The sequence below is a fragment of the Glycine soja genome, chromosome 7, assembly GCF_004193775.1.
Source record: "Glycine soja cultivar W05 chromosome 7, ASM419377v2, whole genome shotgun sequence".
In the NCBI taxonomy this organism is placed as follows: domain Eukaryota; kingdom Viridiplantae; phylum Streptophyta; class Magnoliopsida; order Fabales; family Fabaceae; genus Glycine; species Glycine soja.
Genome location: NC_041008.1, coordinates 31,874,324 through 31,889,464, shown reverse-complemented (window position 1 = coordinate 31,889,464; position 15,141 = coordinate 31,874,324). Strand labels below are relative to the sequence as shown.

At 40.7% G+C, this 15,141-nt stretch overlaps 1 protein-coding gene and 1 pseudogene across 1 annotated transcript; one reads left to right on the top strand and one right to left on the bottom strand.

Moving 5' to 3' along the window:
- The first annotated feature begins 661 nt into the window (after nt 1-661).
- LOC114420590 (uncharacterized mitochondrial protein AtMg00810-like) lies at nt 662-1,042 on the top strand. Its single transcript, XM_028386447.1, has one exon. It carries the CDS (start codon nt 662-664, stop codon nt 1,040-1,042), a length of 381 nt encoding a protein of 126 aa, XP_028242248.1.
- A 1,470-nt stretch (nt 1,043-2,512) lies between these two features.
- LOC114420589 overlaps nt 2,513-15,141 on the bottom strand; it is a 32,189-nt pseudogene continuing 19,560 nt past the window's right edge.

The window sequence follows — 15,141 nt, the reverse complement described above, 5'->3', positions numbered from 1 at the left end:
GCAGCAACTGTAACAGAAGAAGTTCAAGCACTTGTGAAAAATGGCACATGGGAAGTCACCATTATTCCAAAAGGGAAGACAACAGTAAGATGTAAATGGATATTCACAATTAAATGCAATGCTGATGGCAGTATAAATAGGTACAAGGCTCGATTGGTTGCAAAGGGATTTACACAATCATATGGAGTAGATTATGAAGAGACATTTTCACCCGTGGCTAAACTCAATTTTGTTCGGGTCCTACTATCTCTAGCATAAATCTAGATTGGCCTCTACACGAACTAGACATAAAGAATGTTTTTTTTCTAAATGGGGAGTTATAAGAGGAGGTATATATGCAAATACCTCTAGGACTTGAATCACCCAACACCTCAAACATGGTGAGCAGGCTTCGTAAATCTCTATATGGCCTTAAACAATCTCCAAGGGTGTGGTTTGACAGGTTAACAAAAGTTGTCAAGCAAGATGGTTTTGCTCAATGCCAAACAGACCATACTTTGTCTGTTAAGCATTTTGTGAATGGAAAGATAGCTTTGTTTATTGTCTATGTAGATGATGTCGTAATTACAGGAGACGATTATGATCAAATAAATCATCTGAAGAATCTTCTAGCCAAGAATTTGAAGTCAATGATCTAGGCCAGCTCAAGTATTTTCTAGGGATGGAAATTGCTCGGACAAAGAATGGTATTTTTGTTTCTCAAAAGAAGTACACTCTAGATTTACTTCAAGAAACGGGAATGCTTGGATGCAAAGTAGCCAATACTCCCATAGAACCATTCAAAAGGAGTGAAGAAGATAGTGTAGCAGCTGACAAAGATAGATATCAAAGTCTAGTTGAAAAACTAATCTATCTAACTCATATTAGGCCAGACATTGGCTTCGCTGTAAGCATGGCTAGTCGTTCTATGTCAAACCCAATTGAAACTGACATGAGAAATGTGAATAGAATCCTCCAATACCTTAAAGGTACACCAGGGCGAGGGCTCTATTTCCAGAAGAACTCAAACAGAGGTATTGAAGTCTATACTGATTCGGATTAGGCAGGATGTCTATCTAACAGGAAATCAACTAGGATATTGCACATTTGTATGGGGGAACATGGTAACTTGGAGAAGCAAGAAATAGTTTGTTGTGGCTAGAAGGAGTGTAGAAGCATAACTCAGAGCTATGGCACACGGTATTTGTGAAGGAATATGACTCAAGTGAATGTTGAATGAAATCAAAATTCCTACCAACTACACCATGAGGATATTTTGTGATAGAAAGCTTCCATAAGCATTGCGAAGAATCCAGTTCGCATCATGATAGAACAAAGCATGTAGAGATTGATAGACATTTCATTAAGGAGAAAATTGATCATAAGATTATAAGTGTCAATCATGTTCCATCATGCCAGCAAACAGCGAACATTTTAACAAAAGCCTTTACCAAGAAATGTAGACAAGAATATCATATCCAAGGTATGATAGATATCCACAATTGAGATTGAGGGAGAGTGTTGAAGATCAACGCAGAATCAACAGATTCTATTTGTATAGTTCATTAGGGTTTTATGTACATAATTATTAGCTAGCTGTCATTTCTGTCTTTACCATATTTAGAATTTGCATTTATAGGGTGATCAAAGCCCCTAATTTCTTGGCTAGATTATTGTTCTTATTTATGTCCTGTGCATTCTATATATACCTCCCATGTACCATTCACAGATTCAAGGGAAAATAAAACATCTTTCCGCACAAAGAAATTGATACCTAATTCAACAAAAAAAAATAATGCAAAAGTTTTAAATATGGATGTATCTTTGGTTTATTTAGAATGATTATTAATACATGTCAAGGCTAGCAATACTACCAATGGACCTTCTACTGAAATAACCATGCTAAAGCAACTTCCCAACCATCCAATGCAAAATTAGAAATTTGTTACTCCTACCCTATGTTCAAATGTTGTTCTCTTGAAAATTCATGCATATTAGGCAGTAAAGTGATACTAATATTCATTGAGCATAGTAGTGGCTACTCTCCTATTTCTAGAGTCTATCAGAAGAAAAATAAATTGAAAGGTCATGAGGGGATATTTCCTTGTAACTTTCCAGACACATGGCGGCAATGGAGAGAGGAGTGTTAATGGATTGTAAGAGGAAAGTGTTCATGACAAAGAGGCAAAGATTGAGTAGGGATTTAGAAAGCCTCTCTCAAGCTAGTGGTATCTTTTATTTCAGTTCATTCTCAAGATCCTTTTAATTACTGTAAAATTCTGAGTTCTAGTCTTAGTGTCCAAGATCTATAAAAGAGATGCCTATCACATACTTGAACACCCTTAAATTTGTATAAAAACCCTTAAACATACAAAAGCAATGTAGGCTGCAGCTAAGTAACCATTATTTCACCAGTTTCATTTATTTGAATTTTAGAGACTAATTTTTTAATTCTACACAATCTTTAAAAGTTAGATCATTCCATAAAATAGTGTTGAACATGCCTAAAAATAGAAATATTTAAGAAGCATATTTACCTTGGTCCTTTTTTAGGGAAAACAACACAGTCCACCATGTGGTACAAATCTGGCACATTCACAGCTTGTAAAACACGCACATCACCTGGCTACAGGCAGGGGTTTTTGGCTACTACTACCTTACCTGTGGCAATATAATTCTTTGGTGAATTATATGGAAAAGAATCATCAGATAGACTCCACAGCCTATTATTAGAGAACTGAACAAATACTTGACCATATTCTAGGGTTCTAGTTTCATCTAAACATCCCATCATTGCTCTTCCTTTTAGATTAAAAGATCATGGATTTGAGTCACAATTCCAGCAGTTTTGATGCCTAAATGTTTGCAGCATCATGGAAAGGAATGGTTCTTCATTAGGCTTGTAGCCACAAATGAGCATCTCCTTCAGAACATTAGTGATCTCCCCAGAAGACATTAAGTCCAGAACTTCCTGAGCCTTTAATGAATCTATTAGTATAGTGTTCAGTTGATTAACAGCCTCTAATTTTTTTTCTCAAAAACACCATCCTGATACCAAGAGTGGATAAGAGAGAAATTAACTGTCGATTTAGATAACACGGTTGAAACTTACTACAGGCCAAAACATCTAACTTTGTGTTAATTGAATCATACTTCTGCATGCTCTTCCTCAATGATAACTTGTAACATGATGTTGGGTCAACAGCCACAACTCCTTTGTACCCACCATATTTAATCTGAAAGGCAGATGGAGTGGAATCATAACCATATTTTTTAGCCACTATCCAGGCAAATTCAAGAGATATTTTCCCAATTCCATCAGAGAAGACATATTCGTTTCCATTATGTGTAAGCTTCTTCACATCAGGAATAATTTCAACTTCATCCCTATAGGCGCTTAGAGTTTCAGTAGATGAACCAAAAAGATTGTCCTGGCCTAGCAGCATATTTAGCAACATTCCTAATCTGGCTAAAATTACCCATCCATTTCCTTATATAAGCAGCAGTACATCCAGTTGTTGTAGGAGCAAACATTCAGAGAGAGTTTTCCCGCAACTGACTTGATGAGAATGCTAGAAATTCAAACTTCTTATCACCAATAACTACACCATTATTAAGGATGGAAAGAATTCTGGTGTATATCTCAGTTTTCTTGTTTTGTGCACGTGATGATAAATCAGTTGAAAACAGTTTATCCAACTCCTCATCGACAAATGAAACAGGTAGAAAGTTATCTATTATGGAAGTGATGAAGAACAAGCAAGAACAACAACAACAAAAACAGCAGAAAGCTATGTCATACACACAGAGTTTTGCAGCAAGGTGAAAGAGAAGAAAATAGAGAAAGAACACACACAGAATTACGTGGTTCACCTTGATCAAGGCTACATCCACAGGAGGGGAAACAAAAAGCTTTTTTCTTATTATGGTTGCAGTATACAAATGGAAGCTTGTCTCTGAAAAAATACAGGGCATCATTGCCTTATATAGGCAGAGGACAAAACAGAAAAAAAAAATAACAAAATAAACTTCCATATGGATTTAGGTCACAGTCCAACAATTCACCACCTTAAACTAACATCCATATAGGACACAAACTGCTCCCTCCAAGCACACAAGAACTTAACCCCAACAATCAACATTGAGCGAGCTTAAGCAATGATCAAACTTGCTCTTTGGAACTGGCTTTGTGAACATATCAGCAGGATTGTGCAGAGTGCTAATCTTATGAACTTTGATTCTTCTTTATGACCGAATGAAGTGATATCTAACATCTATATGCTTGGTTCTATCATGATGAACCTGATCCTTGGCCAAGCATATAGCATTAAGGCTGTCACAGTAGATGTTAGCATATTCTTGATTAATTCCGATATCATTTATCAGACCTCTCAGCCAAATTCCTTCCTTTGCAGCTTCAGTAAGAGCCATATATTCAGCTTCAGTAGTTGATAGGGCAACAGAAGGTTGAAGTGTTGCCTTCCAACTCACCAAGCAGCCACCAAGGGTGTAAGCATACCCTGTTAGAGACCTTCTCTTGACCAGATCAGCAGCAAAATCTGCATCAGAATAGTTAGTGAGGTAGCAATCCGAGTGAGATCCATAGATCAATCCTATATCTGCAATCCCTTTAAGATATCTGAAAATTCTCTTCACAGTCTTCCAATGTTCCTTCTGAGGTTGGTTTAAGAACCTACTAACCATGCTAACAACATAAGCAAGGTCAGGTTTGGTGTAGACCATGGCATACATGAGATTGCCAACAACACTTGAGTATGGAACCTTTGACATATAATCCTGATCAACCTGAGCTTGAACCTTTATCATAGCAGACAGCTTCTCTTTTTCTGAAAGGGGAGTACTGATAGGTTTAGAATCAGCCATTCCAAACCTCACAAGTATCTTCTGAATGTAATCCTTTTGAGACAAAAATAGCCTTTTCTGAGTTATGTCCCTATAGATCTCCATTCCTAAGATTTTCTTTGCAGCCCCTAGATCCTTCATATCAAATTCACCATTCAGGAGGATCTTTAGATTTTGTATATCACGCATGCTTTTTGCTGCAATAAGCATGTCATCTACATAGAGTAGAAGATAGATGATTGATCCATCCTCCACCTTGTTGTGATAAACACAGTAGTCATAGAGACTTCTCTTGAATCCTTGGCTGGTGATAAAGCTGTCAAACCTCATGTACCATAGCCTTGGAGATTGTTTCAAACCATACAAGGACCTCTGTAGTTGACAAACATACCTCTCTTTTCCTTGAACTTCAAACCCTTCAGGCTATTTCATTAGAATATTTTCTTCCAATCTTCCATGGAGAAAAGCATTTTTGACATCAAGTTGTTCAAGTTCCAAATCTTGGTTTGCCACTATAGCAAGCATAACCCTGATGGATGTATGCCTGACCACAGGTGAAAATATTTCGTTGAAATCTACTCCTTCTTTCTGGCTGAATCCCTTGGCAACTAACCTAGCCTTGTATCTTATCCCTTCCTTTTCTGAAAGATCAGGTTTCCTCTTGAATATCCACTTGCAACCTACCACATGTCTTCCTTTAGGTAGTTCAACAAGTTTCCAGGTCTGATTCTTATACAAAGATTCCATTTCCTCTTTCATAGCTAACAACCAATTTTCAGCTTCAGGATGATTGATAGCTTCTTGGTAAGTGGCTGGTTCATTTGAATCTATTTCTTCAGCTGCATATAATGCATAGGCAGCCATGTCTTCAAATCCGTATCTTTCAGGAGGTTTAGTGACCCTTTTTGGTCTCTGATTGATTCCAGAATTGAGTTATGGAGGATCAAGTACAGCAGCCAAATGAGACTCATTTGCACATAAATCTTCTAATTTCTCACCTTCTTGAAGAACCACAGGAGATGTTTCAGAATGACCCCCTTTTTCTGAGTCTTTGGCTGTAGATTCTGTTAGTGCTTAGCTCTACTGAGTTTTAAAAGATTGGCTAAGATTTTGTTAAAACATAAGCACTTAGACAATGAAGGAAAGCTGGAGTTGCTGCACATGATGTCCAACATTATGTCAAGGAATCAGATTGGGCTCCACAATGCACAAGGCAAGATAAAATGTCAAATGAAGAATTGAAGCTGCAGGATCCACGATGTCGGATACAATGTCCAGGACATCCTGCCCGAAAATACTGGACACATAAATCTGTTATATCTTTAACAGATTATTGTGCAGTTAGCAACAGATTAGACGATCTATCTTTAGAAACGAATTAAAAGATAATTAAAGTTCGAATTACAAACTTGAATAGTTCGTTCAGGGATTAAAGATTAAAGATAAAAACTAAAAGATCAAACTTTATCTTTTAGATCTTTAAGTGCAGATTTTCAGGAGAATGATAGATCTTATCCAGCGCAAGTTGTTGCAGCCCAGATACGCACACTGCTATATAAACATGAAGGCTGCACGAGTTTTCTACCAAGTCCGGGATTGAAGAGTTATTTTGTGAGTTTTGGGACTTGAGTGTTTTGTGAGCCACCTTGATGGTACCCTAACATCAAGTGTTGGACCTGAGTGTGTAGAGTTGATCTCTTTTGTTCAGAGAGCAATCTCTGGTGTGTCTTTGATTTATTTGTAAACACGGGAGAGTGATTGAGAGGGAGTGAGAGGGGTTCTCATATCTAAGAGTGGCTCTTAGGTAGAGGTTGCATGGGTAGTGGTTAGGTGAGAAGGTTGTAAACAGTGGTTGTTAGATCTTCGAACTAACACTATTTTAGTGGATTTCCTCCCTGGCTTGGTAGCCCCCAGATGTAGGTGACGTTGCACCGAACTGGGTTAACAATTCTCTTGTGTTATTTACTTGTTTAATCTGTTCATACTGTCAAATATCATCTGCATGTTCTGAAGCGTGATGTCGTGACATCCGGTACGACATCTGTCATTGGTATCAGAATTTCAGATTCTACATCCTTTTCTTGAGGAGAGTGGCAGCTCTGTGTTCCAGCAATTGGAACCTCAAGCTTGGGATGAAACAAATGCGATTCATCAAAAATTACATCTCTACTGAGAAGAACTTTCTTTTCAGATGGTGACCAGATCCTATAGCCTTTCACTCCATCACCATAACCCATGAACAGACCCTTTCTTGATCTAGGTACCAGTTTTCCTTCATTGACATGATAATAAGCATTGCAGCCAAATACTCTTAGGTTTGAGTAGTTTGCTGTTTTGCAATTCCAGATTTCAATAGGAGTTTTAAGTCCTATAGCAGTAAAGGGCGTTCTATTGATCAGAAAACAAGTTGTATTGATAGCTTCTCCCCAAAAACTTCTGTTGAGACCAACATTATACAATAGACATCTTGTTCTTACCAGGAGTGTTCTGTTCATTCTTTCAGCAACTCCATTTTGCTGAGGAGTGTTCCTAACAGTAAGTTGTCTAGCAATCCCTTCATCTCTGCAGAATTTGTTAAATTTTGTTGAGCAAAACTCCAAACCATTATCAGTTCTGAGTCTTTTAACTTTCCTTTTAGTTTTTTTTTCAATCAGTGCTTTCCATTCTTTGAAGCATTTGAAAGCTTGACTCTTCTGAATCATGATGTAGATCCATGTCATTCTTGAGTAGTCATCAATTATGGATAGAAAATACCTTCCACCACCTAGTGAAGGTATTCTTGCAAGCCCCCAACAGTCAGCATGAATATAATCAAGAGTTCCTTTGGTGGTGTGAGTTGCTTTAGGAAATTTAATCCTATGTTGCTTGCCGAAAACACAGTGCTCACATAATTTCAGTTCATCCAGTTTATGATTTCCCAACAGCTGCTGTTTTTGAAGTATCATCATACCTTTTTCACTCATATGACCTAGTCTCATGTGCCACAATTGAGTTAAGTCAGGTATGCTCTTATTGGATCTTGATACTACAGCTACTCGACCATCCTCAACACATGTTGTACCTTGAAGTATATAGAGATTACCCCTCTTTATACCCTTCATCACCATTGTAGAGCCTTTCTGAATTTTCATGACCCCATTTTCAGTGTTGCATTTGAACCCCTTTCCATACATAATACCTATAGAGATTAGGTTCTTCTTCAGCTCTGGGACATGCCTAACTTCAGTAAGTGTTCGGATAATTCCATCATGCATCTTGATTTTTACTGTGCCAATTCCAACTGTCTTGCATCAGACATCATTTCCCATGAAGACATTTCCACCCGATTTCTCTTCATAGGTGTTGTCGCAACCTACCCTTCGGCGGGAGGGCGACGCGTGACTCGCGGGATGCGTGTTCCACGAAAGGAATACGCGCGGAGTCGCCACCAACGTTTATTTGAGGAAAACGTCGGAAAAACCGGAAAAGACGCGATCTACGAACTTTTAAGTGAAAGGTTCGGGAGTTGTATTTACGCACGGGGAAGGTATTAGCACCCCACACGTCCGCCCCAAGGGACGGCAGCCTTTAATCGAATGTGCAAACATGACTTTGATTTTTTATGTTTCCTTTTTATGTCTCTATATCCTTTATACCCTTTTTATATTTTCTCTTTTTGTGGTCGACAAGGGTGTTTCCCTTTGCTCCTACGTATTCCTCAATTGGGATGAGAAAATCAGACCTACGTAGTTCTTTCTTATCAAGTGATTCTTTTTTACTTTAAGAGGTGATCATTTTAAGGCGTTGGACCTTAAAAATGATCCATTTTACTTAGTGAGGAAATGAAATGACAAACTTCAAAAGCCTATTTTTATGGACGAGCTTGACTAGGCGAATTGATTTTAGCCTTTAGTTTCACTTTAGTTATTAATCAATTCGATTAAGAATGAGAAATCCCAAAGAGAAAACGTCCGATTGATTTTCCGCTTTATTTTACTAAAAGATGTCTTTTTGATTATTATATTATTTTTTACCTCTTTTTGATTTCCAACGTGGTTACGGCACGACCGAACGGTCGGAATTTATTTTGACCGAAGTTAATGGATAATACAATTCAAACGTTCGGTGGAAATTTATTTTATTTTTAAGTTAAGCGAGAAATGACTTAAGTAAAATGGCTTAAGCACGTCAACAGGGGGTATAAAAAGTAAACAAAACGAGAATAAAAATGCACGAAACACAATGTGGACCACTACGGGTACATAGAATGAATCGAAAAGCTTGGTTCGAGGTACTTACCCGTTGAAGATCGAAGAACGATGAAGAACGAATGAAGAACGTCGAAGAACGGTTGAAACCTTTGCGAGATTCCTCACGGAAAACGTTACGGAAACGATTCGGAAGCGCCTCGGCTTAGATTTTCTTCACGGAAACAATTTTTCCAAGCAAATTCGAAAGAGAGAGAAGTGCCTAAGGGGCTGAACCCCTTCCTTCTTCACTTCCTCCCCTATTTATAGCAAAATAGGGGAGGTGGTTGCCGCCCAGCTCGCCCAGGCGAGCTCAGCTCGCCCAGGCGAGCAGGGTTGCTTCCTCCAGAAGCAACCGCCTTCTGGAGGAATATTCTGGAGGGCCCAAGTGGGCCTGGGTGCTATTTGCACCCCCATTTTTACTAAGTACACCCCCTCTGCTGTTTTTTGGTAATTCTTTTTTCGTAAAGTTACGGAAACTTACGAATTTCGTAACGATACTTGTTTTCTTTCCGTAATGTCACGGAACCTTGCGGATTACATAATCATCCCCTTTTTGACTTACGGAATGTTACGGAACCTCACTTAATTATGCAACGATGCTTCCATTTGATTTCCGGTGTGTCACAGAAACTTACGGATTGTGCATCAATATTTTTTGGTTTTTCGGCATGTCCTGGAATTTCACAAATTGCCTAATGATGGGTGCCAAGCACCTCACGAGGACCAAAGAATGGTCGCATGTCATCAAGCAAAGGTCCCCGGACGAAATTAGGGTATGACAGTTGCCCCTCTTTACTTGTCTTTTATTGGAGATAAAAGGAAAGTAAAGATAAGACACTAATTTCGTTCCTCTCGATTTGGCGAGAGTCGCGGGTGACCATAAAATCTCCACATGCAAATGACTTGTTGTTCCCAAAATTTCACAAATTGCCTAATGATGGATGCCAAGCACCTCACAAGGACCAAAGAATGGTCGCATGTCATCAAGCAAAGGTCCCCGGACGAAAATCAGTGTATGACACTAATTTCGCTCCTCTCGGTTGACGAGAGTCGCGGGTGACCATGACTTGTCGCTCCTAGAATTTCACAAATTGCCTAATGATGGATGCCAAGCACCTCACAAGGACCAAAGAATGGTCGCATGTCATCAAGCAAAGGTCCCCGAAAATCAGTGTATGACACTAATTTCGCTCCTCTCGGTTGACGAGAGTCGCGGGCGACCATGAAATTTCCGCATGTAAATGACTTGTTGTTCCCGGAGGAACAAAAGGTGCAGAAGACTATGTCAGCCTCTGCATGCTATCAAGCGTTCTGTCTTACAGATAGCAAAAGAATGTTTATACGGATAACCACTCGGGTATTTCCGCGTATCATCGGGCCCGCCGCCTCTGGATGATACAAGGGTGCAGAATGACCAAACTTGGTCTCTGCTTGTCATCGGGCCCGCCGCCTCTGGATGACAAAAGGGTGCGAATAACCGTAAGGTATCTCCGCGTATCATCGGGCCCGCCGCCTCTGGATGATACAAGGGTGCAGAATGACCAAACTTGGTCTCTGCTTGTCATCGGGCCCGCCGCCTCTGGATGACAAAAGGGTGCGAATAACCATAAGGTATCTCCGCGTATCATCGGGCCCGCCGCCTCTGGATGATACAAGGGTGCAGAATGACCAAACTTGGTCTCTGCTTGTCATCGGGCCCGCCGCCTCTGGATGACAAAAGGGTGCGAATAACCATAAGGTATCTCCGCGTATCATCGGGCCCGCCGCCTCTGGATGATACAAGGGTGCAGAATGACCAAACTTGGTCTCTGCTTGTCATCGGGCCCGCCGCCTCTGGATGACAAAAGGGTGCGAATAACCGTAAGGTATCTCCGCGTATCATCGGGCCCGCCGCCTCTGGATGATACAAGGGTGCAGAATGACCAAACTTGGTCTCTGCTTGTCATCGGGCCCGCCGCCTCTGGATGACAAAAGGGTGCGGATAACCGTAAGGTATCTCCGCGTATCATCGGGCCCGCCGCCTCTGGATGATACAAGGGTGCAGAATGACCAAACTTGGTCTCTGCTTGTCATCGGGCCCGCCGCCTCTGGATGACAAAAGGGTGCGGATAACCGAGGTATCTCCGTGTATCATCGGGCCCGCCGCCTTTGGATGATACAAGGGTGCAGAATGACCAAACTTGGTCTCTGCTTGTCATCGGGCCCGCCGCCTCTGGATGACAAAAGGGTGCGGATAACCGTAAGGTATCTCCGCGTATCATCGGGCCCGCCGCCTCTGGATGATACAAGGGTGCACGTCACATGGCCTCAGGGTCAGTATGACAAAGATTATGGGGCGGCCGACAAAAGCAAAGCTCTTGCTCCTACGTATCCTCCAATGAGGAACTCAGACCTACGTAGTTCTGGATAACTTGTGAGACTTGAAAAGTCTCCATCGGAAAATGCTGACATCTCCGGAAAGGGCGCAGATGACCATATTGGTCTCTGCTCGTGAATCACACTTGGGGTCACTGAATGACGAGGTGCGGATAACCGTAAGGTGTCTCCGCGGGCTACCAGCTCTTGAGTCATGGCAACAAAAGGCGGTGTTGTCGACAAAAGCGAGGCTCTTGCTCCTACGTATCCTCCAATGAGGAACTCAGACCTACGTAGTTCTGGATAACTTGTGAGACTTGAAAAAATCTCGGTGTTTTCTCCGCTAAAATGCAAACATGCTTTAGCAAAGAGACAAATATTCCAACTGATTTAGAGCAGCATATGCTTTTTTTGAGTGAAAAACAATGCGTCTACCGGGGAAGGAGAGTCTGCTGATGAAATCTCCCATAACCATAAATGAGATTTTGGATGTTAGCATTTCGTTTCTAAATGACCATTTAGAGGAAACACTGGGTTCGACAAAAATAGAAGAAAATCACTCAAAGTGTATCAATCTCGCACAGGTAAGTGTTTCATCCTAATTCCGAACCATAGATATGTCATGACTTGGCTTTGCAAATTATTTCCTATCAAATCAAAAATTACACGCGTGATCATGGATCAATAGGGCTTCCCTTGGGAATGGGTTCTTTTGGTGGTTTCTTCTTTCGGCTTTTGTGTGTTTTTGGCTTTTGATTTTTCTGGCTTTTTTCTTTTTCTGTTTTTGTTTAGTGCGGGGCGAGAAAAAAAAGTCGCTAGCGCACGGGATTTTGGTTGGTAATCAAAGGGAGAAGACTATTTTAGGTCGTGGTTCCCTTTTCTTCTTTTTTTGTTCATTTGGTGACAATTCTGTATTGTTCAGATATTGTCCGGTCCAAAGACCTCTCTGCATATCCCTTCTGTCTTTCCTTAGATCCCCGATCAGGGGCTTTCTTTCCTTCTTCTTCTTCTTTTCTTTTTTTCTTTCTCTCCTTTTTGCTTTCTCCCACTCTTTGATTGGGAATTTCCTTTCTTTCCTTTTTGCTTTCTCCCACTCTTTGATTGGGAATTTCCTTTCTTTTCTTTTTTTGTTTTCTCTTTGATTGGAAATTTTCCTTCTTTTCTTTTTGCTTCCGAGGGTAAGGATTATGGTGAGTCAGGATTTTGGCTCAAGGTTTGTAGAATGGCTAGACATGATACATGTCGGGGTTTGGTTTGGCTCAAGGATAAAAGGGATGCCCCACATTATTTCCATGACACAAAATGCAAAAATGATGATTTGGAAACTTTATGCAAAACTGGTCGTGCATGCACCTATGCGGACACTCAAGTGTCAAATTTTTATGGTCATGTGATGCTAGGGCTCAGGATTCATTTCCTCTATTTTAAATCAACCCAATGTTTCCAAAATATGTTCTTTTATCAATTTGTGCATTCATCCGAGTCCATTTCGGGCGTCTAGGAAAATCTTCACAGCATTCACCCTTCAGGTGTATACACATTTTTTTCAAAAACTAGTTATGATCAGTGAATTTTTCCCAAAGAAAAGTTGGAAGTCATCTCTTTCCAAAAGCATGTTGGTTTTTCAGCTTGACAACTTATTTTTCTTTTTTCTCCTTCTTTTTTTTTTATCATTATCATTTGTTTATTTCTTTTTCTTGTTTTTTTTTTCTTTTTTTTTTTTCATGAGGTATTTTGCTACCTAAACATGTGCATATTTTTGTGAGGTATTTTTGCTATATACATGCATATCCAAGGTATCTTGCCACCTAAACATACATATATATGTTTTGTGAGGTATTTTTTTGCTACATACACGCACATCTAAGGTATCTCTCTACCTAAACATACATATATATATTTTGTGAAGTATTTTTTTGTTTACATACATGCATATCTAAGGTATCTTTCTACCTAAACATACATATATATTTTGTGAAGTATTTTTTTGTTTACATACATGCATATCTAAGGTATCTTTCTACCTAAACATACATATATATATTTTGTGAAGTGTTTTTTTGTTTACATACATGCATATCTAAGGTATCTTTCTACCTAAACATACATATATATATTTTGTGAAGTGTTTTTTTTGTTTACATACATGCATATCTAAGGTATCTTTCTACCTAAACATACATATATATATTTTGTGAAGTGTTTTTTGTTTACATACATGCATATCTAAGGTATTTTCACTACCTAAACATACATATATATATTTTGTGAGGTATGACTACCTTTCGAGCTTGCGCTTGTTTTATTTAAATCCCCAGGATCATGAGCAACTAGGTGCGTCCTACTATAAAAAGTGATCAAATAACAAGCATAGATTCAAAAGGTACTAGGTTGCCTCCTAGTAGCGCTTCTTTAACGTCTTTAGCTGGACGCCTTATGACTTGTCGGTCACTGACCTAGTACTTTGCTTACCTTTGGCTTTGGACTTGGTTGCCTATTGGTCGGCCATGTGTCGTAGGCAACGCTCTAACCTTTTTATGGATGAGCTGAGGTGAACTTTAGTGGTGATGGCGGTGTGTCTATTGCCCGCTACCGTCCATCCCAATGCTGCTGTGGTGTCTCGCCCTGCGCCTGCCTGGGGGCGCAACACTTCTAGATGAAAACTCGATTGGTAGGGGGCCTGATGACCCTGCTGGGGGCAACAGGCACTCCCTTGAACTGATAGAGACCCGTATTTAGAGCTGGCAACTCCAAGACACTGTTGGCCTTCTTCGGGTCCACTAGGTGTCTTGCGGGCACAATCCCTGCAAACAATAAATGGTATCAGAAATCAGTTGAACCATATGCATACTTACCTATGATGACGTGACCTTGCCGGGGGGGTACGGGCACCCTGTAGGACTGATAGAGGCCCGTAACCAGAGCTGGAAACCCCAGGGCCCTGTTGGACTTTTCCGGGTCCACTGGGTGTCTTGTGGGTGCGATCCCTGCAAACAATAGATGGTATCAGAAATCAGTTGAACTATATGCATACTTACCCATGTCGGGACGACACAGACCAACTGATACTTTTGCAGGGGGAGATTGGCATTGCGGTCGCTGGGCAGAATGTTGCTAAGTAGCAACGTCATCTATATCTATGTAAGAGTGGTCATGTTGGTGCGCATGATCCGCACTCGTCTCTTTGCAGCGGCACGGGTGAAATCTTGCCCCAGTATGCATAGTAGCAGTGTGATAGCCTCCCTTTCTAGTTGTGCTCGCACAGTTGGCCCTCCTCCAATATCAGGGGGTGGCCCCGAAACCGTTAAAAGGAAACTACTGGTCCCTTAACCGGGAGTGCAAGTCTCGGTTAAGCATTTAAGGACAGAGGACCTTAAATTATCTTAAGGTGTGGATATGGAGCCCACTGAAAGTGAGGACGCGTAGTCCTCTAAAGGCGAGGGCGTGTAGCCCTCTGAAGTTCAGGACGTGTCGCCTTTCGAAGGCGAGGGAGTGTAGTCCTATGATGGCAAGGACGTGCAATCCTCTAAAGGTGAGGGCATGCCCCCCTTTGAAAATGGGGAACATGTAGTCCTCTGATGGCGAGGACGTGTAGTCCTCTAAAGGTGAGGACGTGTAGTCCTCTGAAGGTGAGGGCGTGTAGCCCTACAAAGGTGAAGGCACATGACCCTTTGACGGCGAGGACGTGTAGTCCTCTGAAGTTGAAGGTACATGA